The sequence below is a fragment of the Gastrolobium bilobum genome, unplaced genomic scaffold, assembly GCF_033153095.1.
Source record: "Gastrolobium bilobum isolate Gb01-03AN ecotype WA unplaced genomic scaffold, APGP_CSIRO_Gbil_v1 utg30134, whole genome shotgun sequence".
Lineage (NCBI taxonomy): Eukaryota > Viridiplantae > Streptophyta > Magnoliopsida > Fabales > Fabaceae > Gastrolobium > Gastrolobium bilobum.
In genome coordinates, this window is record NW_026895706.1 from 102,278 (window position 1) to 124,450 (window position 22,173).

The following is a 22,173-nucleotide window of genomic DNA, read 5'->3' on the forward strand; positions in this document are numbered from 1 at the left end:
ATTTTTACTTTTTTTGTGACTTCTCCTTTTTTTAAAAGCAAATATCCAAATGAACTAAAAACGAAAAGTACTTTTTTTCTTGAAAAAAAACAGCTTTTGAAAAAAAAAAAAAATCATCCACCCATAGTTTGCTTGATGCCCATCAGAAGAGTGTTACATCAGCGAATCGAGTTAGTTGGGCACCCTACCAAATTTACCCACGTTACATATTGAAAAATAATAATATTAGCATGATATTTTGGATAAAAAATTTGATCAACAACGACATTTTGGTCAGTGTCCCTTGTTAGACAAATTCAAGATTGCAAAGTGTTTTATGACCGTAGAGATCTTTTGAATTGTTGCAGGTTCAGTGGCTGTGGAAATCTTTATTTTCGAAACCCTAGAGAAGATTAACTGAACCCCACTTCTTCTTCCACCCGAGGAACAACATGACTGGTTTTGACACAAATCACGATGACCCATCAAAGGTTTCACCTCTCGCAACCGATGGTGATATACCTCATGGTAATGCCTCCGATTTTCTTCACCTGAATTTTTCTCTATGTCTTTTAATTCATGTACCCTTTTGCTCACCTTGCCATCAACGATATTCAAATCTCTTGTTGAGTATCCAATTTAAAATGGTCCCTTTCTGGGTGTTGTTAAATGAACTTACTGTAATTGATTTTTCTTATCCTATTTGACACAATTCAAGTGAAAGAGTGTTGTCCATGCTCGTATGTTTTCTTTTTCCCACTGATTATATCCAATCCAATGGGCACTATTACATTTTCGAAAATTTGGTTTATGACATAACAAAATCGTTTAGTTTAATCGGTGTAATCGACCCACCTAGTGGGGTGAACCCATTTGTTGTTGTATTCCTCATTCACTACTTGTTCAGTAGGGTGAATAATCTTCGTGATATTCAAAGACCTTTTCCATTTTTTTTTTTTTTTTTTTTAACTTGTGGTACCTTGTATAGAATGTTGTTACCTCTTCAAGCAGTTTGTTTTATTGGAATTCTAATCATACCAACCCAGTTGAGTTGATTTTGTGTTTGTAATTTTAGATGCTGGAAATGATGTGAAGTTGAGTTCTAGGGACCAAAGAGAGGCTTTGGCATGTGAACCTAAGTGTATTATATGTGGCCGCTACGGTGAGTATATATGTGATGAAACTGATGATGATGTTTGCAGTTTGGAATGCAAACAATCACTGCTATGCAGAATTGCCAAATCTACCTCACCTGTTGGAGGCCTTCCACCACCCAGAAAGCTACCTGCAGCGGATGAGTGCTTTTATGTTAGGGATACTGGTTGCGTATCAGGAACTCCGTCATTAGCTAGTGATCAGGCTGAATCGCTTAGAAAGAAACTCGACATTCATGTGAAAGGTGATGTGGTGGCACCTGTATTGTCATTCAGTTCCTGTAACCTCCCTGACAAGCTCCTCCACAATATAGAAGCAGCTGGATATGACTTGCCTACACCTGTCCAGATGCAAGCAATCCCTGCTGCTTTGACGGGCAAAAGCATGCTTGTTTTGGCTGAAACAGGATCTGGAAAGTCTGCTTCATTTCTTATTCCGATAGTTTCTCGTTGTGTGAGTCATCGTCTGGCATTTGTTTCAGATAAGAAGAACCCTTTAGCTATAGTGTTAACACCTACCAGAGAGCTCTCTATACAGGTTGAAGAGCATGCTAAATTGCTTGGAAAGGGATTGCCTTTTAAAACTGCACTTGTGGTTGGCGGTGAGGCCATGGCTGGGCAACTCTACCGTATTCAACAAGGAGTGGAATTGATTGTGGGAACCCCAGGAAGGCTTGTTGATCTTTTAATTAAGCATGAGATTGACTTAGATGATGTGATGACTTTTGTTCTGGATGAGGTGGACTGCATGCTACAAAGGGGTTTTCGAGATCAGGTCTTGCAGATATATAGGGCTCTGTCACAACCTCAGGTCTTGATGTTTTCTGCAACAATGTCTAATGATTTAGAGAAGATGGCAAACTCTCTGGCGAAAGCTACAGTTGTTATCTCTGTTGGGGAACCTAATAGACCAAATAAGGCTGTGAAGCAGCTAGCAATATGGGTTGAGTCAAAGCAAAAGAAGCAGAAGCTGTTTGACATTTTGGGGAGTGAGAAGCATTTTATGCCACCTGTGTTAATATATGTCGGCTCCAGACTTGGGGCAGATCTCCTGGCTAATGCAATCACTGTTGCCACAGGAATTAAAGCAGTTTCAATTCATGGGGAGAAGTCTATGAAGGAAAGGAGGGAAATAATGCAGTCCTTTTTGGTGGGTGAGGTCCCAGTGGTTGTGGCTACTGGAGTTTTGGGTAGGGGGGTTGATCTATTGGGGGTAAGACAGGTAATTGTATTTGACATGCCCAATTCCATTAACGAGTATGTACATCAGATTGGAAGAGCATCTAGAATGGGAGAGGAAGGTCAAGCCATGGTTTTTATAAATGAGGAGAATAAGAATGTATTTGCAGAATTAGTTGATGTTCTAAAATCTGGTGGAGCAGCTGTGCCTCGGGAGCTTGTTAATTCACGTTATACCGCGGGATTTTTCTCTGGTGTTAAGGGTTCAAAGAAGAGAAAGCATAGATGAAGTTTCTTGTTACTTGCTTGATTCAAGCCTTAATTTTGATGTTGTCAACTTAGAAAGTGGCACTAGGAAAGACATGCATATGTTACACTTTCAAAAGAAAGATTTCTTCATATTAAAGTGTAGCATATCAAGTCAGGAGATTTTATGACATAACCACCTTATACCTTGGTATGCTGATAGAACCCAACCAAGAAAGAAAGAGATCTAGAAATTAAGAAGAAAAAATTGTATTAATATGGCTGATTTCGGTGCTTACAGTGGTGATGCAGCTGCTTACAAGGAAGAAAAATAAGAAACAAAGACATAACTGTGTGCAAAAAAATAAAATGACAATCCAGTAGTGTTTGAGAGGCTACTGACTCTCCCAAGTCCCAGTTTTTCGTTACATTCTCGATACTCCCTGTCTCCCCTTCCTCTCCCTTTTATCGTCTCTCCCATAACAACCTCCCACTGACCCGTAACTGCCTTCACCCCCACAATATTCCCACTCATTTGATGATTCTATTTAGGGAATTGATCCCTTGTTACACCTCTATATTACACCTGCACTAAAGTTAGCTTCCTATGGTTGGTTTCCTATCAATACTTCCACCATAAGTGATGCCAGTCTGGATGACCAGCGTCTGCTACAGAGGTATGTCTTTCCTTTATATAAAATCTGCTCTTTTGTTTTGAGGAATATTCTATAGCTTTAAGTTTCCATCTATACGCTTTCAGAAGAAATTTGGCTATTAAAATAATGAGCATGGACAGATATATGCAATTATATTATGTATAATTAAAAACGTACCTGGTCAAGTAATTTTTTTCCTTCTTTTTTTTTTTTTAATTCGAAATAAGTAGAAACAGCATATAGAACTTGGTGATTCAAATTAAAATGACTTGGGGATAGAGACGTTGTTCCTTATAGGCAAGGAGAGTTGTGCAGATTGACGGTTGATATAGTGGCGTTTGTGGGAGGCCATATAGATATGGTTAGCAAAATAAGATAGAACAAAGTTGCCTTAAAAGCTCTTAATGAGAACAGTACACTGGCATTCTTTCAACTTCAAGGAATAAACTAAAGTTGGATTTTGCAATGCTTCATAAGAAAAATGGTAAAAGAAAGATTATGTGGCGAAATCATTTGGTGACTATTCTGTATCCCAGATCTTCACGTGGAAGTAATTGCTGGGCTTTTTTTTTCTTTTGGTTGGTAACAGTAATTCCTGGGTTATTTAATGCTTAGAATACATATTCTGAAGCATCAAAGTTAGCAAACATTGTCTGTTGCTTTGGCCATGTACAATTATTGTCCAACATATTGATATTTGATATGTCCTAGGCACCTACATTTGTAAAATAATGAGGATAAGCTCAGCGAGTACCATGTTAATTGTTATTCACTTATTCATGCTATGCATTTATTCTTTGTTGGAGTTATTAAACCATTCTCTCTTCACTCTTTCAGGTTGAATGTCTATGGTGTATGCGTTGTTAAAGTACCGGGCGTTGGAACTGTCAGGTGTGTTGACATAGCAACTGTTTATGAGGACGGGCGTTATCCTAATATCCTTTTTGAATTTTACTGATGATTCCCTCTGCTTTGCAGTTCCGTGCACTTTCAGATCAGCTGTATAGGTCACCTGAACACCACAGGCATGTCCATAAAGAGATTGTAAAACAGGTATGTTGCACTGTAGTTGGTCATGTAGAAAGGATAATGCCTGTTAAATAATTCAAGCTATGAGTTTTCTTGGGTTATGATTGTTTTACTAGGTTAACAGATTTGAATTTGCTGATGTATATAGATGAATGAGTTTTCGATCAATGAGTGCATACTCAAAAGAGAAGAGGGGTGGGTGGGTGTGTTCTTTTATAGTGTCCAAGTTAATAGTTACTGATTAACGATGAATGCAGCATGGAGAGTAAAAAATGTCTGTAAATTATTGGTTTAGTTAATAAAATAATGGTTTTTAAATCATGCAAGGGAAGTGGTACAAATCCTCTGTACTAGCTGGTGGATCAATATGAAATCTATTAATTCTATCAAATATTGCAAATAGATAGTTTGAGATGCTTATTTGCATAATGTTACTCTTTGCCAGCTCAAAGATCACTGCTCCTTACGTGAATGCTATGTACCAATGAAGTACAAACAATATCACGAGAAAATGGTAAGTACGTGTATTTTTCGATAAACCATTACTTAAACCATTATATTTGAAATAATCCATTAAATTTGTGGATTCTTTAAGTAGCTTTTTTATCAAATGCACTGTCTTCACCTTCTTTCTACTGCATGACAGAGCTGGAGAATGGGGGGACCACATTACCTAACAGGCAGCATTGATAAGGTTCGTAATGCTGTGTTTAAACATTTTGTTGCTTTTGAAGTATGCCACCAATTGATAATTATTTTTATTCCTTTCATTCTGTTTTCTTGAATATTTAGATTTTTCTGTTCAAACTAAGTTGAAAATGTTCTATTTAATTCTTTTTACTCAAGGAACATTCTTACTAATAGAAAAAGATTATTTCAGTAAGTGAAGTTTGTGATAGTTGTTTGAGGTTGTATTCTGTCCTGGAAGAACATATTTCTCAAGCTCTTACTAATATTCTGAAGCCGGTGCATATGCCTATATTGTTGGATTTAGAAATTGCCCTATGGGAATTTCATCTGACATTTAGTATATAAGTAATAGAGGTTGACATGGAAAACTTAATTGCAACTTTATTTTTTCTGTGCTATTTAAATAATATTTCTGTACCGTGTATCACTAGTTTGATACCTCTTGACTTTGGTCATTTGTCCAATTGGGTTAGAGTGTGATGGATCCCAAATAGAATTGATGGTATTAATCAAAAATACAATTATATTGTAGAAAAGTAATAACAAACATAGAAAGAACAAGATGAAAAACTCCACTCCAAGACAACAACCTAGCCTTGAGAGCTTCCCTATTTCCTCTCCTAATTCCCATCCTAGTTCCCCAATTACAAATAACAATCAACATAAAGAAACCCCACCCTAAACATCTATATATAACTAATTCCTAACTAATGGGCATGGATATTTTATTAAAGGCCCATCAATACTTCCCCATCAATACTTTCCCTTCAAAATTCACATTGTCTTCAAGGTGAAGGAAGAGACTAGGATTCCACCTGGATCCCATTGCTTAAAGCATATAGACCTAGTTACACTTGACCCCACTGCTCCCTTGCAAATTGTTGCAGCTCCATTTTCCTTTAGTGCTCTGCTTCCTGTAGAATATTGACCCACAAAATATGCTCTGTTTTCCATGGCAATTTTGGCCACAAAACAGAGTTTATTTGAGGCTCCCTTAAACTCAACGTGTCTCAGCTGTGGAAGGAAATCCCACATGTGTTCTATCGCCTTAACTTGATCCACTGATTCTGGCCCATGAGACTTGCCTTTCACTTGGCCCATTGTTATTTTCAGCACTTGCTTAGATTGAATCACTATAATTTTTGGGCCTTGGTTCAAAATAACTGCTGAAGTTATTTCAATTCGTATGATGAAGTTATTTCAATTTGTATGATGAAGCCCACCTCTTTTTCTCCTGCCATACATGTCTTTTGGGCTTGGTCCATTAGGTGAATTTTTATTGACCCAGCTTTTTCTGTAAACCCATTCTGCCCCTCCTTTCTCCTTTTCCCTTTCACGTCGTTGACGCTGATTTGCCTCAACTTCTCCTCCTCCTGTTTTTCATCTTCCTCTTCTTCTCCTACATTTGTTTTCTCTTCTCCTAACGCTACTGCATCTTCGTTTGCTACTGCTTCTTCGTCTCCTCCTATTTTGTCTTCACCTTGTGCTCCTTCTTCTGCGTTGTTCCCTTCTGATCCTTCTTCTGCGTTTATTTTTGCTCCTTTTACTTTGTTCCCTTCTGCTTCTTTTTGATATACCTTTGCTGCTTTTTCTGCATTTCCCTCTCTTTCTTCTTTTTCTGCTTCCTTTTCTTGTTCTTCCTTAATCCTTTGCTTCTGTTTCGGCTTCTTCTTCATCTATTTCTTTTTCTTTTTTCTGCATGTTACAGACCTCAAATCCATGATCAGAAATTAAACAACAACAACTGAGATTTTACTAAATGGAAATGGAAACTTGTTATTGCTGACATGGAGAATTACAATATTCAAGGAAAATTACTAGAAATGGAAAAGGAAATTACAGAAAAACAAAAGCTACAGGAAAGGAAATACACACTCTGATATCCAGAACAATTCGAGAGGTTCTGGTTCTCTCCCAAGAGCCCAAGAGTCCCACTTTCCAAGGTGATCCCTCCTCTGTCTTCCCCTCTCTATTTATAACAAACTGATTGCAAACAATGTGACTCCTCTAACCAACTTTCCCTCCATCACCCAATGTTGACTCACCCTTTAATTCTAACATATGTTGTGCATGTGGTTCTTCTAATCCCCTACACCTCTTCCGCACATGTATTCTTCCATATTTATTTTTTGCAGTACCGTATCAATCCGCTTCTTCTATTTCTCCTTTGCTTTCATTTGTATCCGTTTTGGATCTCGTTATTGCCATTTCAAGACTTTCATGTACCTTTACGTCTTCTTTCATTAGAGCTTCTCGCTTCTCTTCGCAATTATATATGATCTTTCTCATCTTCTGAAACAACTCAATGACCTATGATGTGCTTCTCTTCTCCAAAGCTTTAAGATTCATTCTTATTTGTGACATTTTTTCCCCTTATAGATCTGGACCAGAAAGCACTTCCAAGATCGGAAGTGCTCTGATACCAAATTGATGGATCCCAAATAGAATTGATGGTATTAATGAAAAATACAATTAAATTGCAGAAAAGTAATATCAAACATTGAAAGAACAAGAGGAAAAACTCCACTCCAAGAAAACAACATAGCCTTGAGAGCTCCCCTATTTCCTCTCCTAATTCCCCATCCTAATTCCCAAATTACAAATAACAATCAGCATAAAGAAACCCCACCCTAAACATCTATATATAACTAATAGCTAACTAATGAGATTGGATACTTTATTAAAGGCCCATCAGAGTGATAGAAGAACCGGCAAACCTGACTGGTTAGTTCATTAGGTCATCTAGCAAAATATATTATTAACATAATAATGGGTTATTTGAATAATATTAGGTAATATGTATTATATCCAATATTAATTTTTGATTTTAATTTATTTTTATGCATGTGTTGACTACATTTTTTATTTTTGGGGCCTTTAGTTGGTTAATACTATAGTAGTTAATTGTTGTTAAATTGTTCCCCTATGAAGCACCGACACTTCAAAACCCTGACGTGTTGTGTCCGACATTTTCCGACACTCCAACACACATTGTAGAGACTCAATAAAAGGTTCAAAGGTTGCGTTGCATTGTTTTTTTAGTTTCAAATATTAGATTCGTTAGATTACGATTATCATTTTATTGAGTTTAATATAAATATTTGGGATATCTTATGTTTCTTTGCAAAATTGATGGATATTATAAGTTTATCTTCATGTTTTTGTTAAATTATTGAATATTAAATATAATATACACTATATAAATAAAAAATATTATTTAATATCAAAACGTGTCCTAACGTGTCGAAATCTAACATTTTTTAGAATTAATGTGTCGGAGTGTCGTGTCGTATCCTGTCTCGTGTCCCGTGTCGGTATCGGTGCTACATAGTTATTCCCTTTTCTTGAAAGAGCATATGTAGTGGATTTTGATATGGTTTATCTCTTCTTTGACTTGAAAAGAGTTGGTGCATCCAGGAAATAGTACTACATCTGTATCTGTAAGGTATGACTGCTTCAAGATTATTATATGGTAATCCAATCCTCACATTTGGGGTTCAATGAGTATATACATCCATATATGTATTTCTAAGGAAACTAACATATAGATTGAGGACGGGTTGTGCTAAATATGAAACCTAAGTGAACTAGAGTTGTGGGTAATCAGAATTTTGTTATCTTGACTAAGTCAAATTGTTTTTGTCGAGACTCCTTTAATAAGATAGCAAGAGCAAAAATTGTTGGGAATTCAAGTTTGAGTTAGATGTTGGTGAAGTCGTCCCACATTGGAAATGAATGAATAAAATAAGAACTATACAATAGGAAAAGATCCATATACCTAATAATTTCTTAAGATTTTGGGTTAATACGTATTTTGGCTCCCCCAACCCAACAAAAATCCTGGTAGAATGTGTTATGTAAAAAATGAAATACTTCACTGGAGTGCATGGGCAAGATTTGGCTATATATGCTTCTCCCAAGAATCTGTAAGTGAAATTGAATTAGAACTTTTGTTTAAGTAAAAGTGATGTTGTATGTTATCGAAGCATACATCATTCCCAGTCTTTTGTTTTTCCCCCCAATTAAATTTTGGTTATTGAAGACCTTAAATCCAAGTGTCATTCCTGTCTGTTTCTTACCTTGTCAAGCATGTCAATGGAGATATCCTGGCTACCTCTTTAAATACATAACTCAAAAGTTAATAAAGTTGAGTTTGGTTATGCTACATTTTTTAATAATAGATGGAAAAATGATACAATATATAGAAATGATGACGTTATGCAATGAAATTTTATCAAAATTGTTATCATTGTTCATGCATGGGTTCTCTTACTATAGTAGGATTCTCTTACTCTCGCGTTTCTCTGTATTTTCTTTATGATGCAGAACTGTGGTCGAGCTTCCGGTCTGAAGTTCATTACAATTCACCGTATGAAATTCGAGGTTTGTTGACCATAAAACTCGATCCTTCCTTAGATTTGAACTTCAATTACTTTTGTTTTGGGGTATTATGAGTCTATTAATTATTTATTTACTATCTTGTCTTTGTTTTAGATGCACCAATCCAGCATAAACCAAGGCGGAAACACTGGTTGTTGTAGGAGAGGTAGATATAGGCATTAAGGTCATAAAATTAGTGCTGTGTAACATACATTCTGTATCATTTTTTAGGTAAGGGAAAGGTCCACAAAACTCCCTTTCAACTTTGAGGCTTTGGCAAGTAGACCTCTGAACTTTCAATTGACAATTGACTCCTTTCAAATTTGGATCACATCTTAATATTTACCACTTATCTTTGGTACTACCTTCACACTATTTCAACCACTCTATATCCATTGGATCTTTCAGTGATCAGCTCCTTCCATGATGCAAAAAATGTCTAAAAATTAGTCATCCTTTATGAATACATAGTAGCATTTATACATTATTCATTGAGGAAAAACATCCAAAAATGAAAATTGAAAAATCTCTGTGCCAAAGTATTAAAGATTTTTTTTGGTACTCAGCACCTGGATAGGCCGGGGACAAAGGTGAATCCGTGGAGGATTAAACATTTGATAGATAAAGCTTTTTTCAAAGTTGAGTTTATATTCAAAACGTGTTATTAAGAATGTATTTACTTTTGATCTAATTTAAAGTGTATTGTGATATTTACTCATCAAAATTTGAAAGTAAACTCACATGTATTTTATTTTATTTTTTAGAAAAATAAAAATAAAATCACTCTCCCATGAAATCTCGACTAATTAGGATAAGTGTGAGAGCAATTATTGTATGCAGTCTTATCTATACATATTTACAAATAAGTTATTTTCTGAATTAAAATTCATAACTTTTCAGTCACACTTTTAAAAAAAGAAAAAAAAGGAAAAAATCGGATACAATATCATAGACAAATTTTAAAGATTCGACTAGTGTTAATTGAAATAAAAATTCATTGATGAGACTGCTTTATTTCAGGATGCCAATCATGTTCAATGAGAATGTTTTTGCAACATAATTTATGAGACTGCTTTATTTCAGGACTAGCATAACACCTCGTGTGCATCTGGTGTATTATTATCAAAATGGTATTAAGCGCAGCTTAAAATTAATTACTTGCGGCGAAAATAACATTAGAATTATTAAGTGAAAAAGGCGGATAAACTTTTTCTTTTTTTACTACTTGTTACACTTTGCATAATTAATCTTACATTTACCTATTATCATGACCACCATTAAACATCCGTTGATATCAGAATTATTTTAATTATTTTATTCATTTCATGTCAATCTTATCAAATTCTTCTATTATCTAGTTATCCATGACATTGTAATCAATACACACTCTAAGACATCCAATCACATCGAAATTATTTATTATAGTTACTCTCATCTTCCTTAACATTTATTAAGGCACCGCACTCCTTAGAGGTGGATTTAAGCCTTCCATATTTAAGTTCCATAAGGTCTACAAGCATTTCTTTTTAAACGTTTATTTTTATTTCTGTTTACCCAGAATATCCGGATATTTATCGGGGACATATTCGGAGATTAGATCACCAATATCCGAATATTCCATGACGATGGCGAAATGTAATATCTTTCTTCCAGCTGGGGGTTTAACATTCAACCCCTTGCCTCGTAACACTTTATCTTGTACTTAGTTGTCATTACCTAAGACATACAACAAGCGTCAACCACACATTTGGTTTAATTAAGTTATTTCATACCTTTTTAGACACCTAAATCATCATATCTTAAGGGATTTAAATGACTTATGCATACATAAATTGTGACACCTAGCCATCCTTTGTTTAAGCCATCTCACATACAAATCATGTTACAAAATAATGACCAACATGCTTAATATATATTCCCCAACAACAATACACAAAGAATATTACAATATGTATAAACACAAAATAGTCAGGCATATCATGTTAAACACTCGACTCCCGCCTCTTGCCTCGAGATGCACCAGCATCATGAATATCTGCACTTGAAAATGTGCCTCAGACGAGGTGAGATTTTGACAAATCTTAGTAAACTGGGGTTCTTGAAGGATCACTTCGCCCCAAGTTCACTTTAGGTATAATAGTATAAAAACAGTATGAGCAGTATAAAATCCACATAAGGCGACAACACACACACACACATATATGGGCAAGATCCTTTGACACCGATGTCAAATTTTGAAATTTGACGCCAAATCTTATCCGTTGATTTTCGCCAATCAACGATTATCATTTATTGGAAATTGATAGTAATTAATAAGTTTAATTCCAATAAATGATAATCGTTGATTGACGAAAATCAAAGGTTAGGATTTAGTGTCAAATTTTAAAATTTGACACCGGTGTCAAAGGATCATATCCTATATATATATATATATATATATATATATATATATATATATATATATATATATATATATATATATATTGCATGTGTGCTAACAAGTCTAAGTAAGCCAGAGAACGGTATGATTTGCACACGTCTACTACATACATAAAAAGCATAAGGTGTCTACCTTATACCCACACTTAGAGATTATCGTCTTGTGTGTAATACACCACATCATATACATATATAAGAGTGCATTATTTCATAAATTCAAGTTCCAAATAAAACACATATATCATATCAAACAACCAGCCTCCTATGGAGTTTGGTAGAACAAATGAGGATTAACTTTGAGATCACGAAGCTTACCTGTTACAACAACATACTCCAATGTACTCTCAGTATCCAAAGGATCACAATCATAGGCCCTCACAAAATCACAACTTCTTTCAAAGATGTAACGACAATTAGCAAATATACCAGTTTACGACATTCATTTCAATATTATCTTTTACATAGTCATTCTTGACATAGGGACACTAACCCAAGGTGGGAGGAACTAAATCAACTCCCCAGGGTCTCATACCGTTTAGAACCTCACTTACTAGCACAATAGAGTTTACAAGTCGTTTCCTTGAAATTCATTCCAAAGAAACTACTGTAATTGTGAATACGACAACAAACCTTGTTTACCATTTTTAAAACTGTAATTGTAACTCTTTACCAAAAATTCTAACATTTTAATATGTTAAACTAAACATCTCAAGCTTTTAAAATCGATTTTGATTTTTTTTTTACCTGGTTTGAAACCGGTTCCAAAATCGGTTTATAGTTTATAACTAGTTTTGATTTAAAACTAGTTTTGAACCAGTTTTTTAAAACCAATTTTAAATCATAACCGGATTGAAATCAAAATTGGTTTTCAAGTTTAAACAGGTTTTTCAAATTCAAAAATGATTTTATAACCAGTTTTGAATCAAATCTAAGAATGATTATTCACAACCAGTTACTAACAAGATAAAAACAAAGACATGTAGAACTAGGGAAATTTCAAAATGAGTTCATCTAAATAAAAAAAAAAAACTAAATCTTGGTCATGAAGAAGCATTATTTAATTTTTCATCTACTTGGAGAAACAACTTTTGCGTTGGCACTGCAACATGAGAGGTTCCATTAGCCTCCACAACTACTTCTTTTGGAGCTTTACTTTCTTTTCCAATATTATGAAATATGTGGATACCTTAACTACAATTTAATCTCTTGGAATTAATCAAACATTGGAACTCAATAACTATTAATTAGGATAATTAAAGTTAATTTCTTGAATTAATTTATTACGTATTTAACATATTTTATAATTAAGAAAAAACAACCATTTTCGTAGTTGATATTATTTGATTATATAAACTTACTGACTTATATCAGAAGCTTTTGGTGCTGTTGTATTATCTGGGGTATTCAAAACATTGACACTTGAAAAATAAAATAATATATATAATTATAAATTTGTTAATGGAAAAAATCATATTAATTGAAAAATTAAAATCTTAGAGATAATCTTTTAATTAGATTAGGACATATGTGGACCTTTGTATTGTCGCAAATAAATAAAAGCACTATTTATCTTGTTTCATATTTTGTCTCAATATTACTGTTAATATTTTATATGAGTAACTGGAGAAACCCCTTGGAATAGAACATGTATCTCTTGAGTATCTGTGATGAGATCACGATCATGAGGATTCAAGGATACCACACGTTTATTCCTAATTTTATGTTCCTAGTCTAGAGACACTGAGAATGGGGATCAGTGATCTCGGGTAAGACTAGCACGACTAATCTACTTGTATTTGGATACAAGGTAAAGACCTGGTGTGCTACAGATATGGAGATGTCTTAGCTAAAGTCGTGGGTGGACCTATAAGGGTATAGCTCGCACTGAACAGATCCACAAAAGAGACTCTACGAGGAAATCTCACAGAGAGTATCATTAGAGCAGTCTCTTTATATTTGGGTATGTCTTTCCTTAGACCAGAAGTTATTACCTAGACTGTGTTCTAGAAGGCATGCTTTGACTGTATACCTCGTCTGCCTGAAACATGGAGACTCACAGGTATACTGTTGGGCTTGTCCTGAAAGAGCACAGGGCTAGGGTGATAAGCTGAAGGAATTCGTCAGATCTCTATGAGAGATTAGGTTATCTGTAAACCAGAGAAATCGGGATGACATTTACAGGGACTCAGGAATCTATGCATAGTAAAAGAGATCATGAGATGATCTGCCTTTAGAGTCAGTAAATTGAAAATTCCCTATTTCGAATAAAGCTTACCCTAAACCGCAAGGGTTGATACGCTTCCTTACCCTAGGTTTTATGGGAAGGTAACCGAGACGAAAAGAAATACATACGGCAACCAAATATGTGTAATAGGATGATCAAGTCATTAATCTAACTAGCTCTTGGGCAACAAAGCATTGCTAGTGCTCTGTACTGTCATTAAATAGGTTGTGGGCTTGTTGGGCCCGAGCCCATTTATGTCAGTGGCTATGTTGGACCTAATGGGACACACAATAACACCTTAATGTCATGATGATATAACATTAAAGGTATTGGGCCTAATAATGGTTGTTAGCCCAAGATGAAGTTTAGAAGTCCACCTAAGAGAGAGATGGCACATGGTATTGTTAATGGGTTTGGATGGTCCAAGACATTACTAATTAATTTAATTAGTTAAATTAATTATCAAATATTTAAATTTTGAATTTTGATTTTGAAATTTGAATTTTGAATTTTGAATTTTGAATTTTTAATTTGAATTTTTAAATTCGAATTTTGAATTTGAAATTTGAAATTTGAAATTTGAAATTTGAATTTGTATTTTGAAATTTGAATTTTGAATTTGAAATTTGAATTTGAATTTGAAATTTGAATTTGAATTTAGAATTTAAATGTTTGAACGTTTGAATTTAAATGTTTGAATTCGAATTTGAATTGGCTATGAAAAGTTGTTTCATAACAAAAGGATAAGATGAGATCTTGTTGGAACAAATCCCTTGTATCAAGAGAAGATCTATGGAGATCTCCAAGGGCTGATTTGGGGCGCCATTTTGGTGGGAGATGATTGTCATCTTGTCAAACCAACAAGCTCCAATCAGATTTGGTTGTTGAGAGAATCAGTGAGCTATTTGGTTCAAACCTGAATGCAACAACTCAAATGTATCTGGACCCTTTTTGGGCTGAATAGGGGCGCATGAATTGGTGGTCATATGATGACCATTGGTTCAGATTTTTGACTAGATAAAGACCTAGTCTTGTGAGGATTCAAAGGGGAGGTTGTTGGGATTTTTGAATTGCAACAACTCCACCTTTGTCTCACTCACTTGTGTGCCACTTTCATTATAAGTAAAGTAAAAATTCTGATTTGATACACTAATTCTCTCCCTCTCTTGTGCGCCTAGTTGGTGAGTTCCTCCTTAAGGTTTTTCAAAAGAACCTAGCCAATTCTTCTATATACCATTCCCACTCTTATGAAGTTTTCATGCTGGAGACTTCACTCTTCTAAACACATATACCTAGCCTCCTTCTTCACCTATTGAGCGCATAGCAAGCCTCTCTGTGGTGGTCATTTGGAGGCTTTCAAGAAAGCGTTCTTGCATCTTGACGTGAGTGGTGTGGATCAACGTTAGAGGGTTTGAACCCTTCAAACCTAACACTGATCGTCTTGGAGTTTTGAACTCACAAACAAAGGTAACATCACATGCCATAAAGCATGATTCTTGATTGCATGTGTAATTCTGCATATGAAAAATTTTGTTTTTCCCTCTCACATGCTACGGCCTTCAAGGCCATTTTACTTTCAAGTGGTATCAGAGCCCGGTCGCTTTACCATCGGCGGGTGATGGTACTTTGTTTGTGAAATTAATTTTCTCACGGTCAAAAGGTCTTTTTGTTAAAGATTAATTCTTTGCATGTGGATTTTTTTATGAACATGTTTAATATGATTATGGTGTTCATATATCTACATGACCTCATGATTTTGTTTGTTTTGATTCTTTGTGAAAGTTTTCAAAAGAAACATTTTTTTGAAAAAGGGAATATGATTCTGCCATGATGTGAATATTCAAATGCATTATTTTCTCCATGATTTTATTTAATAAAACTTTGTATATGATGATGTATGGTTCGGCCATATGAGTTATAGTTGAATAAATGGTTTAATTTTTGTGATCTTTGAGAAAGATTTGACAAAGATTTGAATTATGCATAAAGATGCAAAATTCGACCATTGGGAGAAAATTGGAAAAATTTTGAATTTTGATTCTTGTTTTGATATTTTAATTGTTAAATTATCAAAATATATGTGAGGAAATATTTATATAATATTTGATATTATGTGCTTGCAAGCTGTTTAAATTTTTAGGTGCAATTTAGAAGGGGATGGTCATGGTGCCCGAAATTCGAATTTCAAATTTTAAATTAATGTGTAATTTTGCTCTATTTTAATTAGAGTTGTAATTTGAATTTTGAATTTTGAATTTTTATTATTTGTCCCTCCAAAGGTGTTTTGGAGTTTCTTTAATTATATGTAATTAGAGAATTATGCTAGTGCGTATAGACGACGAGGAATCGATGCTTGAGAAGCAAGATGGACAAATGCACGAGCACCATGACCATCTCAAATAAAACTGTTTTATATGCATGTATGCTTTTATGTTTTGAACGACTAGTATGCATGAATTGGACAAATCGCGTTTGTATGTATTATTATGCATGTCCAATTACGACTAGTGTAATCCGATAGATGTTTGACATAGGATAACGACTAGCATGATAATAATATAAATGCGTTTGATGAAACCTAATAAACCCTAAATAAAAGGAACCCTTAAAGGAATAAATTATTAAGAATATGGTTACCTCCCACCACCAATATTACTCGAACCTCCTCTAAATAGTGGTGCTCCACAACTCAGTTGGGATCCACTGTTTCGTTGAGTAAGAGTAGTATTAGAAGTATTAGACACTTAGGGTGCTGGTTAATACTTAACTGAGACATAAGTTGCAGGCTCAGCCGGGCTTATGTGCTTAGGGTAATTATGCTAGGTTGGTTGCATGAGATGCACCACTAAGTGACAAGGAGTTGTCAACCTAATGTTAAGAGAGGGTATGAGATACTGTTGATGAGGATCAACCCATTATTTAAATTAATCTTGCGGTCACAGATAGGGGTTAAAATAGATAATCGCACTCTTAATCTCACTAAGGTAAAATCTAAAAGTAGATTAACCCTAAGTCAAATGGGAAGGGTCATTGACTTAGATAAAATAGTGGGAGGGGCAAATTATTTAAAGTCTTTAATAATTTGTTTATACAACATGTCTATATATATTAATTAAATCATCTTTACATCTTTTTCAGTTTTTAGTATGACTAATCCACTGTCATTGCGCTCAATACTCGATACGAACAAACTGACCGGTTCAAACTTTATGGACTGGTATCGGAACTTAAGAATTATTCTTAGGGCCGAAAAAAATAGCTTATGTCCTGGATGCTGCATTACCCGTAGCTCCTAGGGAAGGGGAAGATGGGTTCGTGGAATTTGATTTCGAGGCCCACAAACAGCACATGGATGACAATGTGTTGACTGTCTGCATCATGTTGGCATCCATGTCGCCTGAACTGCAAAAGCAGCATGAGCATATGGATGCTCCCTCTATTGTCTTACATCTCAAGGGGTTGTATGACATTAAAGGCAGGCATGAGAGGTATGAGGCCTCTAGAGAATTGTTCTCATGCAGGATGTCTGAGAACATGTCTGTGAGCAGTCACGTTCTTAAGATGATCGGGCTCATTGAGAAGCTAGGAAATCTAGGCTTCGTGATGGATGCCGAGCTAAGTAATGACTTAGTCCTGACCTCGCTTCCATCTTCCTTCAGTCAATTCATTATGAATTACAACATGCATGGGATGCTTGTGAGCTTGCCTGAATTGTTAAGCATGTTAACAACTGCTGAAGTTTCTATCAAGAAGGATAGGACACATGCTCTTCTGATTGGTGGGCCTAGCAAGGCCAAGGGTAAGGGCAAGGAGCCTGCGAAAGGCAACTCCCTTAAGCCCAAAGGAAAACCCAAGAAAAAGAAAGGCAAAAAGAAGGGTAAGAATGCATCCAAGGACAAAAGCGATGCTGAGTGCTTCCATTGTGGCAAGAAAGGCCATTCGAAGAGGAATTGTCCAGACTACCTGAAGAGTGTGAAGGACAAGAAGCACAGTGATGCTTCTACCTCAGGTACTTTCATGATTGAGATAAATTATTCTTGTGCTAATCCTACCTCATGGGTATTGGATACCGGTTGTGGTTCTCATATCTGCAATATGTTGTAGGTGCTTAGGAGCCCAAGGAGATTGGAGAGAAACGAGGTAGACCTCCGTGTTGGCAATGGAGCAAGGGTTGCTGCTCATTCTGTTGGAGATGCCGACCTTATTTTGCCTCCGGGCCTTTTATTACATTTGAATAATTGTCTTTATGTTCCAAACATTTCTAGAAACATTATTTCTATTTCTTGTTTAGAATAAGATGGTTTTACTTTTAGTATTAAGAATGGTATATTTTCTATCATTTCGAATGATATTATTTATGGTACTGCTTCTTTAATAAATGGATTGTATGTTCTGGAAATGGGAACTGAAGTGCTCAATATAGCCGTGAAACGACCTAGGATAGATAATCAAGCTTATCTTTGGCATTGTAGACTAGGGCACATAAACGAAACAAGATTGTCTAGGATGCATGCAAATGGATACCTAGATTCTATGGATTTGGAATCCTATGGAATATGTGAATCTTGTCTAGCTAGGAAAATGACTTGTCACAAGCCCAAAGGGCTTGAGAGTCATAGGGCTAGTGAGTTATTAGAACTCATTCACACTGATGTTTGTGGGCCAATGTCTATAGAGGCTAGAGGAGGAGGATATTCCTATTTCATCACCTTTACTGATGACAAATCAAGATTTGGGTACGTGTACCTAATGAGATATAAATCCAAAGCCTTTGAAAAGTTCAAGGAGTTTAGGAATGAAGTAGAGAAACAACGTGGCAAGATGATTAAGACATTACGATCAGATTATGTGGTGAATATCTGAGCCATGAGTTTCAGGATTATCTGAGAGAAAATGGAATTCTCTCGCAGTTTAGTGCACACACCACACCAAAATGGTGTCTCCGAAAGGACGAAAGGAGAAACAGGACCTTGTTAGACATGGTCAGGTCTATGATGAGTGAGACTCAACTTCCAAAATCGTTTTGGGGATATGCCTTAGACGCAACGACATACCTTCTAAATAGGGTACCGTCTAAATCTGTTTAGACCACACCATATGAGATATGGAATGGTAAGGGACCTAACCTGAGTTACCTCAGGGTATGGGGATCGCCAGCTTATGTCAAAGCGTTGGCATCAGACAAGCTTAGTGCTAAGAGTACTAAATGTCTATTTGTGGGGTATCCCAAAGGTACTAAGGGATACTACTTTTACTCCATGGATGAACACAAGGTGTTTGTGTCAAAGAATGTTGAGTTCCTTGAGAAGGATTTGATCTCTCAAGGATCCAGTGGGAGTAAGATTGATCTTGAAGAAGTTCAAGAACCACATGAACAGATTGAGGAACCCGAGTCTGCTCCACAGGCGACGTTCTCCAATGGAGAAGTAAACACACAACTCCGTAGGTCAACGAGGGGCATCCATCCACCTGAGAGGTATGGGTTTGTGATTGAGAATCAGCAAACCGTCGAGGATGATGAACCAAGTAACTACGAAGAGGCAGTCAAGGATGTTGACTCTTCTAGATGGCTTGAAGCCATGGAATCTGAAATGGATTCGATGTATCAAAACAATGTATGGACCTTGGTTCCTAAACCGCAAGGAATAGTTCCTATTGGTAACAAATGGGTCTTTAAAAGAAAGACTGATGCGGATGGCAACGTTCAGACCTACAAAGCTAGGTTGGTTGCGAAAGGGTATCGTCAAAGACAAGGAATTGACTATGATGAGACTTTCTCACCTGTTGCCATGATCAAATCTATTAGGATCATGCTTGCAATAGCGGCATATCACGACTATGAAATTTGGCCAATGGATGTCAAAACCGCCTTCTTGAATGGGTTCTTGAAGGAGGAAGTGTACATGACACAACCTGAAGGCTTTGTAATCAAAGATCAGGAGCATATGGTATGCAAACTTCAAAGGTCGATATATGGGCTAAAGCAAGCATCAAGGAGTTGGAATATTCGTTTTGATGAGGTCGTTAGGAGTAACGGTTTCATCAAGAACGAGGATGAACCTTGTGTTTACAGGAAGGTTAGTGGGAGTAATGTTGTCTTCCTAGTGCTTTATGTAGATGACATATTGCTTGTAGGAAATGACATCCCCACATTACAAACAACGAAAGAGTGGCTTTCAGAATGCTTCACCATGAAGGATTTGGGAGAGGCGACCTTTATACTTGGTATAAAGATCTATAGAGATAGATCAAACAGGCTGCTGGGTTTATCTCAATCCACGTACATTGACAAGATGCTAAAGAGGTTTAGCATGGAAGGGTTGAAAAGAGGTTTTCTACCTGTCAGTCATGGGATACATCTATCAAAGGCTATGTGTCCTAATTCACAGCCTGAGAAGGATCGCATGAGTGGAATGCCATGGGGGGGGGAATTCATTTTTTTACATTCCAAAATACGAAATAAAAATACGAAAATCCAATTTTTTTATCTCTTATGTTGAAATTAAAGAATGCGAAAAAAAAGTCTACTAAATAAGGTCTTGAGCGACCGATCCGGCAGAACAACTCAAAAGATAAAGAAGTATCGTTAATTTATTCATGCTCGTTCCAAGTTCGAAGTACCACTTGTACAAATAAGAATCCCCCCCGTTACAGGATTTCTTCTTCATAAAAGCACTTTTTCACTCTTTCATATACTCGGGGATTTCACTTGGAAACGAAAATGTTCCATACTAATGGATTCTGAAACTGCGCAAAAGGTTAAACAAACTTTACAAGTCCATCATGTATGTCATGATATGTACGAGACCAGATGTCTCATATGCTTTAAGCATTACGAGCAGATACCAGTCTGACCCTGGAGAAGGTCACTGGACGGCAGTCAAGACCATCCTTAAGTACTTAAGAAGAACTAAGGATGTCTTTCTGGTCTATGGTGGGGTTGATGAGCTAACAGTGAAAGGGTTCACTGATGCCAGCTTTCAGAGTGACAAAGATGACTGCAAGTCACAGTCAGGGTTCGTATTCACCTTAAATGGTGGGGCAGTATCTTGGAAGAGTTCCAAGCAAGAGACAACAGCATATTCAACGACAGAAGCTGAATATATAGCTGCTTCAGAAGCAGCTAAGGAGGCCGTGTGGATCAAGAAGTTCATATCTGAACTTAGGGTGGTTCCAAGCGTGGATGAGCCCATACAGTTGCTTTGCGACAACACTGGAGCCATTGCGCAGTCAAAGGAACCTAGGTCTCATCAAAGATCTAAACACGCGCTCCGCAGATATCACCTGATTAGAGAAATCATTGATAGGATGAATGTAAAGATGGATTATATTCCCACAGATGATAACCTAGCCGATTCTCTGACAAAGGCTGTTTCTCAGAGAAAACATGATAGTCATTATGAGGCTTTGGGTATACGACTTAGGTCTGATTGGCTCTAGGCCAAGTGGGAGCTTGTTAGTATATGGATGTCCTAGAGATAATCTTTTGATTAGATTAGGACATATGTGGACCTTTGTATTGTCGCAAATAAATAAAAACACTATTTATCTTGTTTCATATTTTGTCTCAATATTACTGTTAATATTTTATATGAGTAACTGGATAAACCCCTTGGAATAGAACAGGTATCTCTTGAGTATCTGTGATGAGATCACGATCATGAGGATTCAAGGATACCACGCGTTTATTCCTAATTTTATGTTCCTAGTCTAGAGACACTGAGAATGAGGATCAGTGATCTCGGGTAAGACTAGCACGACTAATCTACTTGTATTTGGATACAAGGTAAAGACCTCATGTGCTACAGATATGGAGATGTCTTAGCTAAAGTTGTGGGTGGACCTATAAGGGTATAGCTCGCATTGAACAGACCCACAAAAGAGACTCTATGAGGAAATCTCACAGAGAGTATCATTAGAGTAGTCTCTTTATATTTGGGTATGTCTTTCCTTAGACCAGAAGTTATTACCTAGACTGTGTTCTAGAAGGCATGCTTTGACTGTATACCTCGTCTGCCTGAAACATGGAGACTCATAGGTATACTGTTGGGCTTGTCCTGAAAGAGCACATGGCTAGGGTGATAAGCTGAAGGAATTCGTCAGATCTCTGTGAGAGATTAGGTTATCTGTAAACCGGAGAAATCGGGATGACATTTATAGGGACTCGGGAATCTATGCATAGTAAAAGAGATCATGA

The 22,173-nt window shown here is 36.2% G+C and overlaps 1 protein-coding gene across 1 annotated transcript; it reads left to right on the forward strand.

Annotated features, from left to right (window-relative positions):
* Window positions 1–359: 359 nt before the first annotated feature.
* LOC133292222 (DEAD-box ATP-dependent RNA helicase 41-like) lies at window positions 360–9,637 on the forward strand. The gene is made up of 8 exons (XM_061490613.1): window positions 360–507; window positions 1,055–3,235; window positions 4,052–4,105; window positions 4,193–4,267; window positions 4,689–4,757; window positions 4,890–4,937; window positions 9,260–9,316; window positions 9,428–9,637. The coding sequence occupies exons 1-2, from the start codon at window positions 432–434 to the stop codon at window positions 2,599–2,601; spliced, it is 1,623 nt and encodes a 540-aa protein (XP_061346597.1). The 5' UTR covers window positions 360–431; the 3' UTR covers window positions 2,602–3,235; window positions 4,052–4,105; window positions 4,193–4,267; window positions 4,689–4,757; window positions 4,890–4,937; window positions 9,260–9,316; window positions 9,428–9,637.
* Window positions 9,638–22,173: the final 12,536 nt, after the last annotated feature.